The 19,844-nt window shown below is 38.1% G+C and overlaps 1 protein-coding gene across 1 annotated transcript in view; it reads left to right on the top strand.

The window, feature by feature from the left end:
* Positions 1–19,844, top strand: part of TOP1 (DNA topoisomerase I) — a 90,056-nt gene that overhangs the window by 43,315 nt on the left and 26,897 nt on the right. Inside the window, exons 4-8 of the mRNA XM_041732620.1 lie at positions 3,750–3,873; positions 5,700–5,755; positions 8,885–8,980; positions 9,972–10,050; positions 13,465–13,577. Coding sequence (XP_041588554.1) covers positions 3,750–3,873; positions 5,700–5,755; positions 8,885–8,980; positions 9,972–10,050; positions 13,465–13,577 — 468 coding nt within the window. The remainder of the gene's footprint in view (positions 1–3,749; positions 3,874–5,699; positions 5,756–8,884; positions 8,981–9,971; positions 10,051–13,464; positions 13,578–19,844) is intronic.

The following is a 19,844-nucleotide window of genomic DNA, read 5'->3' as shown; positions in this document are numbered from 1 at the left end:
TTGACATATTGTGTCGATTATGTATGGAAAAGTGGCAGGATCAGTAGAAAAAAAGGGTAACATCTCTTGAAACAAGCAGTCAACATACGAATTCTTCTACATTGGTCAGAATTTCTGTCAGCTCACTATAAGTGGAAAAGATGCTGCTCTTTAAGTCACGATGAAAGCCAAACTAGTTTTAAGCCTTTTGGAAAAAGATTTCCTAACCTCCAAGTTAGGAAATCCTGAATGATGATGAGTCAGTCTAAGTGGTCCCAGATTGGCTCCATTTTCTACTACTGGCCAACTCCTGCATCAGACTACCATGGCACAGCTTTTTTTACATGCTTCTGTATCATCAGACTTTGTCCCCCAAATGCATTTGCCACTTACTTCAGGTAGATTTCTTAGGAAAGACTGACACTGGGTCTTAGCAAGCTTTCTGCCAGTATGGGAGTTATGGATGAGGGGGTAGGACTCCCAGCACTCTGTTCTCTATTTCTGGAGGCAGGGACAGGAACGCACTTGACAGTAGACTTGTTAGCATCATGTTCAGAGCTCCATTAACCCAAATTTTTAACAGTGTACAATGGGATACCTTCTACCACAAGGTGTTCTCAATCCTGAATCCTGGTCACTTAGTATATAAAAATTCATACCTATCCTCTTATATCTAAACAGTTGGGAATAGAGGAGACTATGTTTCCTTTAGAAAGTCACTTCAGTAGTTCGTCTCATTCTGGTCTTTGATTAATTATGACCTATAAAAGGGTTACTACTCTAGCAGGAACTTTGAATTTCCTGAGTAGATTTCTCTCTGGTTAGTAAGCAGAGGAAGTATCATTGACTTTTTTCACTTTCCTGGGGGTGGCCTAAGTACTATCTCATTGCTTTGTCATTTGTTGACGTCTTCTCTGATCTCTGTTTGGTGTGATAATGAATGGCAAAGCTGAAAACTGGAGTGTGTATATACTTAGAGATACGTGCCCCAGAAGACCAGAGAGCCAGTTGCTAGTGAAGCAGACTAATGTCCTTTCTAGGAATTGCTTTCATTGAGAAAAAGAATGGAGGAATGTTAGAACAGAGAGGAAGACTGAGCATTCCTAAACTTCTGTTCCTGAATCAATCATTTATAGTTTCATGGGAAAAGCAGCTATCCCAAAGGTTTTATCATTTCAGATACCCAAGGCCTCTCTTCTAGGAAGTTACTACTTAATGGTAAAATAAAGTTTTGACCTTCTATATCAAATCTCAGACTGGCCATGCATTTATTTGTCTCTAACATCTGTCTGCTTTAAGGGGTAAGGTATCAATTTCATGGACATGTGATGGTACTGATTTCCTGGAAAGTGCTCTGAACTTGGAGATGGAAATACTGAGTTAAATCCAAATTCCAACTTCCTTTCTTTCTAACATTGTAACTTTGAATTAGACTTTGAAAAACTGGCTCCTCTCCTAAATCAGTTTAAAGGGACAATAAAATCTATCTCACAGGAGTGTTGTGAGGATTGAATGAAATAATGTATATGAAAATACCAAGCACAGTGCTTGCTTAGAGTGGGAGTTTTTCTTACTGTGTCTGTGGGGAGATATTCATCCCTAAGTATTGTCAATGTAATTATTCCAGGTTTTTGCTCTTGGACAAACACTTGTGTAGATGACCAGTAATTCCTCTTACAGTTAATGTTTAAAAAGCATTAAAACTACAATGCTTGTATAATGAAATACTAAGCTCACATGCTTTGCTGGTAGTAGGATTTCATGGGTGTAAACCATGATCTCATACGTGTAAACTTCTGAAGAATCTGTTGCAGTCTCTGCAACCTTACTGTTTCACCAGTCATTCTAAAGCTGGAGAGCTTAATGAGAACTGGAAGTAAGAGTGCTAATGAAGTTGGGAGCCATCTTTGTAGTAAAGGACAATTTTTTGATAAAACACTGCATTTAGGTAAAAACTATTAGGAGAACACACCGAGTGAAGAGTGACATAACTGTGTGCTGAGAGCAAGGAGCATGGTGGGAAACTTGGTGACCATGTACCTCTATGTATGCTGAAACTAGGTGCAGCCCTAATGAGTTAAAAGGAAATGTTCACTCATGGAGAAACTTGTTGCTTCATTTTGTGGCACATCTAAATAACCTAATGAGAGCAACATGGAGGAGTATATAAATAAGAAAAAGTGGGCATTGTTATCTTTCCATTTGACAGTTCCTGGATCTTCCCAACCCTGTAGTCCTGTCTCTGCTGGTCCCTCGGTCCTCCTGCTTCTGCTTATTTATTACCCGAATGCCGGTCTTGAGTTGAGGCTCTCTTCATGCACCGAGATGTGTGTGACAGCAGATGCGTTTCTGACCGAGGTTCTACGCTCTCCCCTACCTGGTTGCCATCATTGGTTGCTCCCTCTCTGGCCTTTGATGTGCTCAGGTGTGCTGGCAGAATCTTTAGAACAAACTCCTTGGGATGGACACAGCCTAACGTAATGAGCTCATTGCTGGTAAAATCTACTTTTTCTGGACTGAAGGCTAAATGTGGCAGATGGGAAATGCAGTCTGGTGGTGGGGAAGGCCGGAACCACTGTAGGCCTGTCAGCTGAGGTTGCTGCCAGCTGTCTTGTGTCTGGGGTGGGCTCCCCAATTCATAGCCCTTGAATTCAAGTCCTTTTGTTAACTTGTGGAATATAGTGGTTGGTGCAGTGAACAAGGTTCCTAAGCTACCTGCCCAGTGCACTGAAGAAAACGGTCTTTCCGTGTTTTGCTACCCTAAACCGTAGCTTGTAATTTTTGCTTATTGCCTCTTCAGTCCCCGTGCATGTTTTTATATAGTTGCGGTGACTATATATTCCTGTTTCTTCTTATGTGGCCATAAACACTGTTCATGTGTATTCATAGGGCTCACAAACTATAGCATAAGGGCTGTGTAATTTGATACATCACAGGTTCCTTCTTTGTTCTTTACTAAGGTTTTATCTTTTTTGTGTGTGTGTGTGGTTTTTGTTTGTTTCTTTGTTCTTGTTTTTTTGTTATGGAAAACATCAAAATAGAATATCATTTGTGATGTTATTTTCCAAAGAGAAACTTCTAGGAGCTAGATCCTAGGGTATGAACATTTTAATGGCACTTGCTTTGTAATGTCATATTTAGTTTTCCGGAGGAGCAGTGCTTACCAGTATATCCACAAACCCTTTTAAAAGCAAGACTTTTAAACGTTGAGGGCTGGATATGTCTTTACTTTTAGCTGGATCTTTTCTTACTGTAAAGGAAGGACCAAGCAGGGTTTATCAGCCCCATATAGAAGTGACTAGCTTTTCCTAGTTAAAGCTAGCAGGAAACATTTACTGTATTTTTGGGCTGTTAACTGCGCAAAGCCACGAGATGCATATTTTGTGAATTTTTACCTTCTCACGTCAGATGTGAATGCTCAATTTGGAGCTTTCATCCATCATAGTTTTTGCTGGTAGAATGTTGTAGAAATGGTGGGCTTACTGTATGTTCTTAGTCACTTAAAAAAAAGTCCTGGTATGTTTAGAATAACTACATTTCTCTATTTGGTTTCTTTGCCCCTTCAAAAAAATAAAAACATCAAACAAGATAAAGTCCAGTAGCCAAGCGCCTCTACTTGAACCCTCTGTCAGGACTGTTTATTTAAAGCATTGTAAGTTTCCATGGTTTCATGTTATCTTAGGGTTATCTTGTGAGTTGATCTTGTGAAATGAACCCTTGTGGTCCCTGCTCTGGGCTAACTCTGTGGTTTATTTATTTTTTCTCTACAGTGAACATAAAGATTCTGAAAAGAAACACAAAGAGAAGGAGAAAACCAAACACAAAGATGGAAGTTCAGAAAAGCATAAAGACAAACACAAAGACAGAGACAAGGAAAAACGAAAGGAGGAAAAGGTACAGAACTTTCAGTGGGGAAGGAAGAGCAATGGGATGTACTTTTCATTTTCTTTATCTTTAAAAGCAGGTCCTGAAAGTACCCTTATTGCACAGCAAGATTCCTTAGCCTTTGAGTAAAAAGGTCTCTGTCAGGAGACTTCAGTGTCAGTCACAGTCTTAAACTATGAAAACCAAAGCCCTTTACCACTGAATTTCATAGGACCAAATCTACCCATGTCATTATCTTACTTTAAATGGCAAATGGATAAATTAAGAATGTAGGGTTTCTGGAAATGCCAGTTTTCCTTTTATGGGGAAAATTAATTCTGGTCTTGGGAGAAGGCCTAGTGCCATGTTGGCCTTCTCTTGAATAAAGGGTCCTTCCTGAGTGAAAACTTAGTGATGTTGGTGCTTTTGTGGCTTTCGGTTCCAGCATAACCATTATAAGCCTTCTCAAAATCTCTAGGCTCATCTGGCTGCAAATGAGAAGTACTATGTATAGGGATGCCTGGGTAGCTCAGCGATTGAGCATCTGCCTTTGGCTCAGGGTGTGATCCCAGAGTCCCGGATCAAGTGCTGCATTGGGCTTCCTGCATGGAGCCTGCTTCTCCCTCTGCCTGTGTGTCTCTGCCTCTCTATGTCTCTCATGAATAAATAAGTTCTTTTTTTTTTTTTTTTTAAAGTAGTACTATGTATAGATTTTTTTTTTTTATTGTTTTGGGGTGCCTGGCTGGCTCAGTCAGAAGAGTCTATGTGACTCTTGATCTCAGGGCTGTGAGTTCAAGCCCTATGTTGGGTGTGGAGATTACTTAAAAAACCTAAAAAATTTTTTATTTTAAGTAAAAAAAAATAGTTTCTGAGAAAGTAATTTTGGTACTCAGTAAATTCAGGAAATCTAAAATAGAGAATATAATGAAAAGTATATGTTTCTTGGGGTACCTGTGTGGCTCAGTCAGTTAAGCATCTAACTGTTGATCTCAGCTCAGGTCTTGATCTCAGGGTCGTGAGTTCAACTCCCACATTGAGTTCCATGCATAGCATTGGAACCCACTTAAGAGAGAAAAGAAAATCACACCTTCTGGGGCACCTGGATGGCTCAGTTGTTGAGTGTCTGCCTTTGGCTCAGGTCGGGGTCCTGGGGTCCTGGGATCAAGTCCTGTATCAGGCTCCCCACAGGGACCCTGCTGCCTCTGCCTGTGTCTCTGCCTCTTTCTGTCTCTCATGAATAAATAAATAAAACTTTGAAAGAAAAGAAAATGAAAATTACACCTTCCTTTTCACCCTTTGCTCATTGTTCTTTTTCTCTTTCGGGGGGGCAACCACTATACCAACCATTTTTCTGTGTTCTTCCAGAGATACCGTATATATGTGTGTGCACATATATGCACACATATGTATATGTATCCTTTTGTATGTGTAAAGATTTTTGAAAGACCGAGAATGTCTGGGAAGGGAGGGGTGTGTGTGTGAACATACTCTGCCTAAATCAGAGAAGGCAGGAAACGGACTATTTCGTTTTGTTATTTTTTCTGCGCACTGCCAAGGGCAAATCCTTGAGAGAGTATATTTATTGAGGGAGGGGGACTTGCTATCATTTAAAGGTAAAAAGCTGCCATTTTGAGGGGAAACATTTCTTAGTAAATTGGATAATTCGCCCTGAAGAACTGTAAAAAATGAGTCTTAGGAAAATGTCAAGACCTTTAGTTCACCTGTTCAGTTTTGCTAATAATAAGAGTCTGTGATCAAGATGCTCCAAGAATTGAGGCCGAATGTTCTCAAATAAGAGAGAGGTTTTTTTCAAATTTAGTCCTTTCAAGGTACTAATCAGTTACTATTATTTTCAGGTTAGAGCCTCTGGGGATGCAAAAATTAAAAAGGAGAAGGAAAATGGCTTCTCTAGGTAAGACTCTTCTGCTACCTTGGCTGCTCTTTCTCTTGGCCAGCTGTGTATGTTGTAGTGTTGTCTGAACTTACCTAAATTGTACTGACCAGGCCACCTGTTGGTTTCCAAGGAGGTTGGCAGTGAGGGGACATGATCTAAGCTAATTTGAGCATTTCTAAAGTGTCATTTAGTGAAACTGACCAGCACATTTTCCAGAAGGCTATTTTGAGTTGAGAAGATAAGACAGGAAGAAATTTCTATAAAAATTGAGATATAATTTAAATACCGTAAAATTCACCCTTTGAAAGCATACAGTTTATGGGTTTTTGGTGTATTCACAAGGTTGTACAACCTCCCCCTACCCCACTATCTTAATAACAGAACATTTTCATCTCCCCCAAAAGAAACTTCATAGTCCGTTAGTAATTATGGAGTTTCCTGAAACACCCCTATTCTGAATTCCTCCTTAGTAGTACAGTAGTCTCCCACCCTTATCCACAGTTTTGCTTTCTGTGGTTTCATTTAGCCATGGTCAACCACCGTCAGGAAGTAGGTGGTGATCTCGTGAAAAAGAGACATGGTCTCATAAATTTTATTACAGGGTATTATAATTACTCTTTTTATTATTCTCTTGTTGTGTCTAATTGACAGATTAAACTTTACCATAAGTATGTATGTATAGGAATTATCATGGTATATGTAGGATTCAGTACTTCTCATAGTTTCAGCCATCTACTGGAGGTCTTGAAGTATATGCCCTGTGGATAAGAAGGAACTACTGTATTGTAAGGGTCATCTGTAGAAACTTACTTGGTCTGCATTTTAGGAACAGGTGTAGAGTTGAGTAGAAATACTTTATCTGGGGCACCTGGGTGGCTCAGTCAGGTAAGTGTCTGCTTTCGGCTCAGATCATAATCTTAGGGTCCTGAGATTGAGACCCACATTGGGCTCCCCACTCAGTAGGAAGTCTGCTTCTTCCTCTTCCCCTCCCTCATACACTCTCAGATCTTAAACAAACAAACAAACACATTATCTTTTCAAGAAGAGGAAAATGCATACAATCTAGAGATTGGTTTTCCTGTACTAGTTTTGTCATTTTGGTTCTCTTTTCCTCATCAGCCTCAGGTCCCTAAAAAAAAGCCTTAAGGTCCCCTCTAGTTTGAAATAAATAAGAGTTTTTGATCATATAGTCTCACTCCATTGAGTGACAGAATGGATTTCCTAGGAGTTGTTGGAAGGGTTTGCATATTGACTGGAACAAAGTGTTGGGGAGTGTCACTTCCTTGAAACTTTGAACTTTCAGTTTCGTTTGGGAATATTTTTGAAAATTCTGCCATGAACTCTGAGTCCCTAGGCTAGGAGAAGCAGGTGCCCTCTTCAGGCATGTTTTGTAACTGTTCTAGGAATGCAGAATAATAAATGGAAGAAGTGTTAGAGCTGAAAACTACCCTAGGTGTAAAGTGAGGATAAGATGGCTATTTTCTGCCAGGAGACCATCTAGGACTTTTATAAATTAACACCAACATATGAATAGACTCTGGTTGTGGTGTGTAGTCCAGGATTCAGTTTCAGACTTTCCATGTTAGAAGATTAGGAATGCAGGCTTCCAGGCAGTGGTCTCTATATCCACCTTCTTGGACGACCTGCTAGCCTGCGTATTTGTCTTTGTAGACAATCGAGATGCTTTACTGGGTGGAACACAGTTTTCTGATAAATTGTTTTAGAAGTTCTTCCTTCAGGCCTAGTAATCCTTCCCACATGTTGTAAACTTCACCTATGACAATATTAGGATCTAGCATTTACTTAACTGGTTGGGTCAGTGGCGAGGTTTCTTTCCTTCTGGTGCAAAGTATTTGGAGATACTGGACTCTTGATGCTATGTTAGTGATTTCCATGGTGAAGGGAAGCAGCTGTAGAAATTGGCATTTGAGAAATGTGCAGAAGTAAGAAAAAGCTAATCTCTTTTTAAAAAAAATTCAGATTCTGTTACAAGCAAAGGGATCAAGTATGCTTGGGGAGTGGGGGGGGTGGTAGCATGGAGACCCCATGAATATCTTGACTGTCCTTGGCAGCTGAGTCTGGATGCTTATCCCTTGAACCCCTTAGAGACAGATGGTTTCATGTTGGGAGGTTTTTTTGTAGTGAGTTAGCTTTGTAGGTGCATCTGGCTGTGAACAGTGAGGTTCTGCTGAGATGTGTCAGGCCAGGGAACATCCCAAGGCTGTGGTGATTGCTGGTTCCATGGTTTTTTTTTTGTGTGTGTGTTTTACTTCTATATATTTTATTTCATTTTCTATTTTTATTTTTATTTTTTTACTTCATTTTTTAATTTAAATTCTATTAGCCAACATATAGTACATCATTAGTTTCAGATGTAGTGTAGTGTTCAGTAATTTATCAGTTGCATATAACACCCAGTGGTGGTTTTTTTTTTTTAATTGTTCCTTCCTCTTTCTGATTCAAATAGTTGCCTAATAGAGTCATCATTTTATTCAGAAGGCAAAAAGTCTTAACAAAAATAGGGCAAGGCACTCTTCTGTGTATAGAGTAAGTAAACCAGCGGAGGAAGTTGAACAATGAATAGATTTTGTTTGGAGCCTCTTCTCTCATTTAGCACATGCCCTTCTTTTGTTGTAATGTCAGCTTAGTTATTTTCCCATGTAACTAAGGGTAGTTTCCATTACAACTTTAAGGTATAAATTTGGAAAATAAATTTTTACTCCCTTCCTTGCAAAAACTATACTTCACTTTTGGAATACTTAATCAGCTTGGATCATTCAAGGGTTTAAATATATAGTAGATTCCTTGTGCCAGGTGAGGAAACAATTTAGGTTTGTTCCTGTTGTGGTTTGGGTCATGCTGGCAAAGGCAGCTAAGCTGCAGTAGAAAAGAATATTGACTTAGATTAAGGAGTCCTGATCTGAGGTCTTGATATTACCTGTTCATCTATAAAATAAGGATAGTACTATCTACTTCATGGGGGAGATAATGAGTGAAAAGAAGTGGCTACAGAAAATTTTTACAATATGTACAAATGCATGTTGTTATCCTTATTAGCTACTTCTCAGTGAGATGATTTATCCCTATTTTAGATTATTTAACATAATGTAGATGTTCTCAAACTTACTAGTCTTTTTTTTTATTTAGTCCACCACGAATTAAAGATGAACCTGAAGATGATGGGTATTTTGCTCCTCCTAAAGAGGATATAAAGCCATTAAAGAGACCTCGAGAAGAGGATGAGTGAGTATTTTTTTAATCCTTTGAATTTGAAAACCAAAAGGATTTTTTTTAAAGAATAAATGTGATGTAGATCTCCCCAGTACACAGAAAAACTGCATTAATTGACTTTAGTCATTTGGAATTTGTGATTAATGGACTGGGCAACTTATTTATATTTGAATTATGAGTTGCAGTAAGTAATATATCTGAGGCTTAGAGAGTATATATTTATATTTTTATTTTCGTATTAAAAAGATAATACCTATTATAAGAATTTCAAATAATACAGAATTCATAAAGAATATTTAAATTATTTGTTATTTTAAATTTATCATCACCTACCACAGATAATTTTTTACTGTTAAAGCAATTTTTCCTAGGATCTGTGCCTGTCAATCTATTCTAAGTGAAGTTTCAGTGTATAGAGATAATAAAATTGCTCTTAAAATGGTTGAGACTTATGTGTACCTCTTTCTCAGATTCTATGAGGTTAAGTTCTATTCCTTATGTTCAGTCTTGTATAGCTTATTATGCTTTAGGAATCTACAGAGGATTTATGGTAGAAAAGAGAGGAGATTTATGGTATGGAAAGAGAGGAGAGAAACACTTGGTGAACTCCCTTGTCTTCATTTAGAATGTATATGGTATTTATTTCTTCCCCTTTCCAGCTGGATATTGCCTTGTGGTAGCCATTGCGGCACTGTTCATTTGGTTCCCAGACTTTGATCTTCTAGTGGTGTCTGTTTCAATAGATAGCCAGCCCTCCACTCCCCTTCTCTTCCAAGCTTATGTCTAGTATAAATTATTTTGTTCTGTGTAGGACTGTAACTGTTGGTCCTTGGTCAGGCCTTCTTTACTTTTTCCATTCCTGTTCTGACTGTAGAATGTCCAGCCAAGAATAATAGTCATGGCTGCATTGGAAGCCTCCAAGAGGAGTTTGGAGGTCCTGACCCTGTTGGTGAGAACTATTGTGTCAAAGTTGTTAATTGCTTATTCATGTTCCCCTTTGTAGTGCTGATTATAAACCTAATAAGAAAATTAAAGCAGAAGATATCAAGAAAGAGAAGAAACGAAAACTGGAGGAAGAAGAGGTTAGTAAAGAGACGGTGGCCCTGGGAGGCATGGGTTTGGAGTAAGGAGTTGTCCATAAAACAAGTTTTGAAGGCAGATGAGTTTTAGGGAGTATATTTATCTGTGGTAGAGGAAACGCTGAGAAAAACTCATACATGTGTAACAGTGGCCATGGCACCGTGAGTTTTAAGATCTCTTAGCCTTCGCAGGTGTCTACCCGTAGTTGTGCTGCCAGCTGACATTTTTGGAGAAACTACACCATCTTCACGCATGTGGAAGAAGTGTTAACAAATCATACTTTGGATTACAACCGGGAAGAGTTTTCCTTAAGAATGTTTTTTAGTGCTCTCTTATATCTTAGGAAGCTTTCTCATCACTCACTTTGGGTAACTCTCTTGTGTTTAAAGGCCTTTGATTAAGTGCCCCTTGGACATATGATGAAAAACCCAAGCTCTTTACCACTACTCTTCCCAGTCTGACCCCTGCATCTGGTGCCTCCCTTCATCTTGCGCTTCTTCTCTAATTTTGCTTATTCCAGCCACACTGGCCTCCCTTGTTTCCTTTCCACACTGGATTCTTTTGTGCTTCAGAGCTTTATGTAGCACATGCCGTTTCTTCTGTTGGGAACACACTTGCTCTTCCTCCCTTCTTTTGCTCATCACCTTCCTTAAAATCTCAGCTCAACTCAAGTATTTTTCTGGGAGCTCTACTTTATGCTTGTGGTAGATTTAAAAATACAATAATATGGTTCCTTTTGACATTTCCTATTTCTTGTACTGAAGAGGTGTTAGCAAGTAATTCAAGAGAAGGATGCCAGAAATTCACAGGAGTCTTAATCTTGCACTCTCTTAAGAGAAAGGGTTGAGTGAGTTCTTAGCCCTTATGTTGCATTTGTGGTTAGCCATGGTCATGGGCAAAATGAATTCATAAGTATTAAGTCAGTAGCTCATCAAAGGATGAGCAGTAAAGATAGCAATAGTAGGGAACAGTGAGTTTTAAGAATGTAATCTATTGTAGTAGTAGTAAGAATGATAATCATAATTAAAATTAAATGTAATAGGTGCTTACTGTGTGCCAGACACTATTAATGCTTTATATGAGTCATTTCATTTAATCCTTACAACAGCCCTTAAGAGGTAAATATAGCCACTATTATCTACATTTTGCAGATGCAGAAACTGAGGTATAGAGAGAGGCTGAGATCATTTGCCTGATGTCATACAACTACGGAGTAGTAAAGCCATCATTTGATCCCATGCAGTCTGATTCCAGAACGAGTACCACTAGCTACTATGTTATCCTGTCTCCTGTGTGACTTTGCTGATGCTTTAGCTCCGCAGAAAGGGAGAAGGGTCTTTAATGAAATCACATTAAAAATAGTAATGAGTAGGTGCCCACAGAGAGATGATGGGGTCCTAGATTTAAGAGAAATGGGCTTTTCTGACTGGTCTGTTTTTGGCAGTTCAAGTTTATGAGTACCAACTGAAGGAATTAAGAGTAAAATGTTGAGTGATTATGTAGTGACTCCACTTTTATATAGATGATCAGTACAGATTAATTGGTTAAAAAATGTAAAACTTTGGCTTTCTGTATTGCCTTTATCCCTTTGTTGAATTAATGTAAAATAATACCTTTCTCTGAGTTTGGAAGGAGCTAGTAATAACTGTTTTAAACAATTTGGAAAAAAGGACACTTGACTTTATTTTTTTTATTCTTTTCAGCAGCCCTCTCCCTATAAGGGGAGAAAAAAAATGCGGCTGAAAGACCTAGAATTAATACTCAGTCTTACTATGCTTGGGACCCCAGATGGCAGGAGCAGTCCTGAAACCTCATTCACTGGCTGTGGTTTTTTTCATTTCTGGGAATTGTTCTAAAGTTTCTCAGTGACTGATTATCCCATTTTGAGGCTTGAAAACATACAGTATAGCCAGTAGTTTCCTGATGGGACCATCTGTATGCCTGCTCAGAAGCTGTTCAGAGAATGTCTTAACTGAAAAACATTTCCCTTTCCTGTGGTGTGTTTCAGGCTAAAATGATAAACATTATCTGAATTAATATGATCCTCTAATACTTTCTTCTCCTGAACATATCCTCCATTCCTGTATTAAAATATGTCTGGTGTTATAGTCTTTCCCTTCCTCCTACGGTAAAGATCATTTGCTTTAAAATCCTGAGTTTATCTTGATTGCTGTCCTATCATGTAGTGCTAGGATGTTTATATATTCCAGTCATTCCCATGAGTCACACTATGATTTTTCTGGTAAACTTGGGCTCTCATCATGGTCAGTAGCAGCTAAATGACCTTGAACAAGTGAACAAACTTCCATTTCAGAGTTTTCCTTAATTATAACTGGAATATGTCAAACCAAACTGTCTTTTTAAAAGGTCTTTCAAGCTCTACCATTCTATAAATGATTTTAAGATGACTCAAAACCACTTTTCATAGCTATACAGAACTTGTTGAATAAAAAATGATCTTGGTGGGATGCCTGGGTGGCTCAGCGGTTGAGTGTCTGCCTTTGGCTCAGGGCATGATCCTGGAGTCCTGGGATTGAGTCCCACATTGGGCAACCTGCATGGAGCCTGCTTCTCCCTCTGCCTGTGTCTCTGCCTCTGTCTATGTCTCTCATGAATAAATAAATAAAATCTTTATTTAAAAAATGCTCTTGGATAGTTAGGAAAAGGAAAATATTCTTTAAAAGAGTTCAGTTCCTGTGAAGTAGGACCCGCACTTTTTGAATAGCACATTTTGTGTGTGTGTGTGTGTTTGAGACTTTTCTTCCGTATTACTGAATTTTATTTGTTTGTATTTGTGCCACAATGACAGTTCATCTGGGGTCACAGTTCAAAGAAGAGCCATAAAGAAATACAATATAGGAATTGATAATCCTTTTAGGACCTCCTTGACATTTGTTTACTGCTTCCTGACTTTGTGTATGTAGGCAACAGTGATAGGAAGTATTTCCCCACAGCCCCTCTCAGACTCAATCAAGAATTTCCTTTCAAATTATATATTAAGTATCTAAATACAAAGTCTCCTATAGCTATTATTTGATAGTGTTGGAAGAGGTTTAAAGATGAGCAGATTTAAAACAAGTGAGCATAATACATTGGGACTATTTTCCATAGCAGTGCTTTCCCAAACATTCCTCTGAGGCTAAAAAATATACAATATCCTAGGCTCTCTTCCCATGCAAAATGAATGTTTTTAACTACTTTCTCAGGTAATCATTTGTCAGGAAGTAATCATTTGGGAAACATTACCCTAGAGAAAAAGACCAATAAATTTTCATTCATTTGTCAAATTTAGCTTTAAAAACCTCTCCAGTTTTGATATTCTGTGATTCCTGTTTTTCTTCCTAAGGGCCCCTCACAACTACTGCTTAATAACTGTGATTGGTACTTAAGTGCTTTCTCACCATGTTTCTTTGTAGGACGGTAAATTGAAAAAACCCAAGAATAAAGAGAAAGAGAAAGATAAAAAAGTTCCCGAGCCAGATAGCAAGAAAAAGAAGCCGAAGAAAGAAGAGGAGCAGAAGTGGAAATGGTAACATTGCAGCACTGGGTTACAATGTCACCTCTCGGGTTCCACAACCTAATTAAGCAAGAGTGTTATTGAAATTTAATAGCCTGATGTTTGGAGGAGGAGGGAAGTACTTAGAAAAATCTCTCTAGAATGACATTCTGGAATACATTTTCCAGGTTCTAGTGAGAGAGAGTGTTAACTAGCTCTCAGCCTTTTAGATCTAAAAACTAGGTCCCATTCTGTTGAACAGATTGAACTAGGAAGGTGTGTGTGTGTGTGTATAGGAATTTGGCATGTGAAGAATGTTGCTTTTAAAATGATAGGGAAAAAGTAAAAAATAAAATGATAGGGGAAAGATAGATTATTTTATAAACCATGTTCAGGAAACTGTCTATTTGCTTAAAAAAATCCGCAAGGAAATCTGGATGACTATTTTATAATTGTAGAACAATGAAGACCTTTTGAAGCAGGAAGTATAATAAGAGCCGTAAGGAAAAGCTTTGTAAAATTGATACGTCAAAATTAAAGTTTTGTATGTGGCAAACAAACTCATGCCATTAAAAAAAAAATAGGGGAAAATATTTGCAGTACAGAGGGCTTAAAATTCTTAATGTGAAAAAAAGTCTTTTAAAAATGAAAAGAACAGGGACACCTGTGTGTGGCTCAGCGGTTGGGCGGCTGCCTTTAGCTCAGGTCCTGATCTGGGATCAAGTCCCTTGGCCTCCTATGAAGAGCCTGCTTCTCCCTCTACCTAGGTCTCTGCCTCTCTCTCTCTCTCTCTCTCTCTCTCTCATAAATAAATAAAAATCTTTTTTTAAAAATGAAAGAAACAGTCTTAGAGAAGTGATTAGTAAACATCTTAAAACATAGGCAAAGAAAAATGCCAAGAAAATAATGATACGTCTTTTTGTATAATGTCTCTTAGGTTAGGAAACATTAATGAGTATCAGAATATCTAGGGTTGCGACTGAGAGAACAGGCTTCGTCCTCACTGGGAGTGAAGAAGAGTCCGTCTTTATGGAGGAGAATAGCAATAGCAGGTTACTTTTGAGACGTGTGTTTAAGTGGGAAATTTTAATTTTTATTTGATAAGTTTTAGTGTTTAGAATTTTGAATACTGATACTTCTTAAAACTTTGTACGATTTATCTGCTGTACCTATTATACATGATTTGTATTTGTGTTGAAAAAGAGTCCAATGATGCGGGAGGTGTACAAGTTAGGAAAAAATGACTTCTTTGTCTGATTTTCGGTTCTCCTTTTCAGCTTTGAGGTAACCACTGTTCATAATTTGATATGTAGAGTTCCAGACCTATTTGTATGCATTTACTCTATGGCTTTTATAATTTAGAACTGTAAACTCCTCAGCACAGCATGCCTGAGGGGAAGGGACAGATCAATGACCAGGGAGATAGATGCCTTGAGAAGAGCAGAGCTGCAGTGGCAGAAATGCTCAACACAACTATGCAATTGGCATTGTTGGTGTGACCACATATGGGGTTAAAAGGAAAGTTTGGAAAAAAGAAAATTGTAGAGCAAAGGAATCCTGGGCCTTTCAAAGGTCAGTCAGGAAACCAAAGGATATGTGTTTTTATTTTCTTCTTTTTTTTTCCTTTGGAACTAATCAGAGTTTTTCAGAGTTTGAATATTCACCTTTAATAAAAACAGTTTTAAGAGATTTATTTATTTTTAGAGAGAGAACAGAGGAAGGGGCAGAGGGAGAATCTTAGGCAGATTTTACACCTATCAGGGAGCCTGTCATGGAGCTCCATCTCTTGACCCTGAGATCATGACCTGAGCCGAAATCAGAGTCACATGCTTAACTGACTGAGCCACCCAGGTGCCCCAAGATAAAATGAAATGATTATGTATATTAGGGGCTATTAGGAATCATGAGAATGGTGGGTTAGTAATTCATCAGCCCTTTGTGTCTGTCAGGGTTCTCTGGTGGGTCTCAGTAAGTGTTGAATGAACAAGTTCATTTCCTTGTCTTCACCAGCTCCCTCCTGTCTTCCCCCTTCCTGTGGAGCTTTGGCTCTTGTTGGACCTCAAAGCAGATGTACTCTTATCCTGGTCCAACCTTGTGTGTGTGGAAATTTGATGCCTCAGAAGGATCTAATAACCTAATTTTGCTTTAGATTGAAATCCTTTTCAGTGTTGCCACGTGTTAATTCCGAGTGATTGTGACTTTTGATTTTTATTCTTAATTTTGATTTAAGTGGGATTGGTTAGTCTTCAACTGAAGATGGTTGGTTTGCGGGTAAGCAGTTTTTTCTACAGCCTCCAGTGCGTGCTGTCCTCAAGTTAAATTTTGTGCTTTATTAATAAGCACATTGCCTAATGTCACACTGTGTTTTTAGAAGTAGAGAACAAGAATGATTGACCTCTTAGCTGATAGTTTGCCCTTTCTTCTGTCATGGTAAGCTGCCTACTGTACTCTGAAGTCAGTGGTCCAGTTCTCAGTGGCCACCACTGACAGCCTAGTCAGGGGTTAAATGGCGGATATTGTCATTTTTTTTTTTATTATTTCTCTTGCTCTCCCACTAAAAGAGGCACACTTCATCAGTTTGGCAAACGTGGAGACCTTTTGCTTCCCCCTAAAGTCTTAGATTTTGTTAATGTTGCCAAAAAGAAACCAGCAAAACTTTGATCTTTATCTTCTCTTTGGTGATTAGAGAGAAGGGGAAGGTTCAGATCCTCTCTGAGTTTCTTTATTTTTATCATATTTTCCCCCATAGAAACAGTGTTCCAAGTGGTGTTAAGTGGTATGTTCAGGTTTGTGGGAAAACTTACTTAACTGAGATCCCCCTGTTTTTAAGGGTGACTCATTGTGTAAACATTTGTGGAGTTTCAGTTATGCTTTGAGTTAAATACGCTTTTGTGTCAGGGCTGAGCTGACCTGGAACAGAAGTTGCATATTTATTCTAAACAGACAATTCTTCACAGAAAGACCTAGAAATTAGAATGTTACATTGCTGTGTTAGGTGACTTTAAATGAAGATTTCAGTCTCTTTTAGCAAAAGTAAAATGAGTTAGGGTTATATGTAGAGAACAATGTTGAAAGACCAGACTCACAATCAGTAATAGTGATAAGAAATGTATGGCATATGGATTGATATTCTCCTCAAACCAGAGAAACTGCCTTTGATTCTAAAGATTATCTTTAAGAAAGCTTTAGTATGTGTGCTTTACTTCTGAATTTTAAAAATTAAATATTCATTTTACAATGTACTGTGAGGTTCTTGTTAACTGCAAAGGAGTTTGATTTCAAACAGCATTATGGGTGATTAACTCACACATTTCTAGCACTTTCCCACCTTCCCCTTTTCAAGCATATTCTATTGTCAAATTGATAACTGCCTTGAATTTATAAGTCAGGCCTCCAGAAGTCATTTTGGTGTCTAAATATGTGTTTTTCTTAATTTTGTTGGTGAGTGCTAGAAGGGCAGCACTACTGTTTTTATTTGTATAGTAATGGTTGTCGATCCATTATCAGCCTCTTAAAGGATATGTTCCCTTTCTGTGAGGTTTAGTATTGAGTAATTGACTGAATCTCTTATTTAGCTTAAATGGTATGAAAGTTACTGTGAGTACTCAGGATGAACATGTTGGAATAAGAATTTTAAAAATGGTTTGGAGTCTTAATTAAGAATCACTGACGTTGATGAGAGGAATGGAACCAAGTCCCAGTATAGGAGAAGACAGGGTACTCTCAATCTCCTCAGTTACTGTGACTGCTTCAACATAGACTTCTTGTAGCTACTCTCATATACATGCCAACACACCTCATACATACATACATGCATGCATGCATACATACATGTGAGTTTTCTCTGATTTGGAGAGTAGTAGACTCTGGGATTTGGATGGGTCTCTGCATCCAGGCCTTTCCATGCCAGTGTCTAGTTGGGAGATCCTGCCCATTTCATATGTAGAGTGATAGATTGGTTATGGAGCATCTTTAATGCTCCTTCTAGGTTTAAGATTTTGTTAAATCTTGACTTTCAGGTTTGTTTGTTTTTTATTTTATGTTGTAAACATAAAAACAAAATTTACCGTATTAGGGGATCCCTGGGTGGCTCAGCAGTTTGGCACCTGCCTTTGGCCCAGGGCGCGATCCTGGCGTCCCGGGATTGAGTCCTGCGTTGGGGTTCCAGTGTGGAGCCTGCTTCTCCCTCTGCCTGTGTCTCTGCCCCCCCCCCCTCTCTATCATAAATAAATAAATAAAAATATTTTAAAAAATTTACCATATTAATCGTTTTTAAATATGCAGTTAAGTGTATTAAGTACATTCGTATTGTTGTATAACCCTTACTACTACCATCCATCTCCAGAACTCTTTTCATCTTATAAAACTGAAACTCTTAAGTAATTCTCCCTCATTCTCCGCTTTCCCCCTTTCCCCCAGACCTTGGTAACTATCCTTCTGCCTTTTGTCTATGAATTTGATTACTTGACGTACCTCATCTCATGTAAGTGGAAATACATAGCATGTGGCTTTTGTGACTCGCTTATTTCACTTAAGAACATGTTCTCAGGGTACATCCATGTTGTGGCATGTGTCAGAATTTCCTTCTTTTCTAAGGCTGAATAACACTTCATTGTATGGAGAGACCACATTTTATTTATCCATTCATCTATTGATAGATACTTACGTTTCAACCTTTTGGCAATTGTGAATAGTGTTGCTGTGAATATTGGAGAACAAGTATTTGTTTAAATACCTACTTTCAGTTGTTACAGTATATTCCTAGGAGTAAAATTGCTGGATCATATGGTAGGTAGTTCTGTGTTTCACTTTCGAGCTGTATTGATTTTCACAGTGGCTGTACAGTTTACATTCTCACCAGCAGTGTATAAGCGTTCTAATTCCTCCACATTGTTATCAGCACTTGTTACTTCCTGGTTTGTTTTTGTTTTTATAATAGAACATCCTAATAGGATGTGAGCAGTGTTTCATAGTTTTGATTTATATTTCCTAATGATTGGTGATGTTGAGGTTTTGTTTTTGGTTTTTGGTTTTTGGTTTTTTTTAAGATTTTATTTGTCAGAGCACACAAGCAGGGGGAGTATCAGACAGGGAGAAGCAGGCTCCCTGCTAAGTAAGGAGCCCCATGGGATGGGATGGGGTGCGGTACGGTGCAGTGTGATGCAATGTGATGTACGCGATGCGCCACAATGCGCCCTCCAAGAACCCTGGGATCATGACCTGAGCCAAAGGCGGATGCTTAACCTTAACCCAAGCACCTCCAGGCATCCTGAGTATTTTTTCAGATGCTAACTATCCATTTGTATATCTTTGGAGGAATGTGTACTCGAGTCCTTTGCTGTTTTTTTTAATTGGGTTGCTCTTTGGTAGTTGAGTTGTAGTTCTTTATTCTAGATCTTAATCCTTTATCAGATATATGTTTTGCAAACATTTTCTCTCATTCGTGGGTTGCCTCCTTACTCTGTTATGTCCTTTGATGTACAGTTGTTGTGGTTTTTTTTATGTACAGTTTTTAACTTTGTAGTGCAGTTGATCTTTTTCTTTTGTTGCCTGTGCTTTTTGGTGTCTTATCTAAGAAATCATTGCTACATGCAAAGTCACAAAGCTTTTGCTCTGTGTCTTTTTTTGAAGAGTTTTATACTTTTTGCTTTTACATTTGGGTCTCTGACCCATTTTGAGTTTAATTTTTTTATATAGTATAAGGTAAGGGCCCAACTTCATTCTTTTGCATGTGATTATCTAGTTTTCCCAACTCCATTTGTTGAAGAGATTTCTTTGCTCCATTGAATGGTCTTGGGACTCCTGTCAGAAACCATTTCACCATCTGTGTTTACTTTGGTTTTATAGTGATGCTTTTATTACAGCGTTTGATATGTGTACTTTTTATTTAATATTTCTGAACTTTATTTTAAACATTGGAGTTAGAAAAAAGATACTGGAGTTAGAAGATGGTAGGAAGTAATAGAGTATGCATAATTAGCTTTCAGAAGGATTCTGTAGAACTTTAGGGCTTTTAATTTTAAGGTAGAAATGGTGGAGATTAAAATCTATGAAGTTTTAAAATATTTTGTATGTAAAAGACAACTGACTCAAGAAAGAAAATCATGCTGATGGTGAGAAGGTCTAATTCCAGAAAAAGAGACTTAGCCACCTATCAACCAATTGTAGCACATGATCCTTAATTGGATCCTTACCTATAAAATACATTTTAAATTTAATTGGGAAGTTTTTAATAAGATCTAGGTATTACAATGATGCTAATTTTGTTAGATGTGATAGTATTTTAGTTATGTGAGGATA

This window comes from Vulpes lagopus, chromosome 18 (genome assembly GCF_018345385.1).
Source record: "Vulpes lagopus strain Blue_001 chromosome 18, ASM1834538v1, whole genome shotgun sequence".
Classification (NCBI taxonomy): Eukaryota; Metazoa; Chordata; class Mammalia; order Carnivora; family Canidae; genus Vulpes; species Vulpes lagopus.
This window is presented reverse-complemented; position numbering and strand designations above follow the sequence as displayed.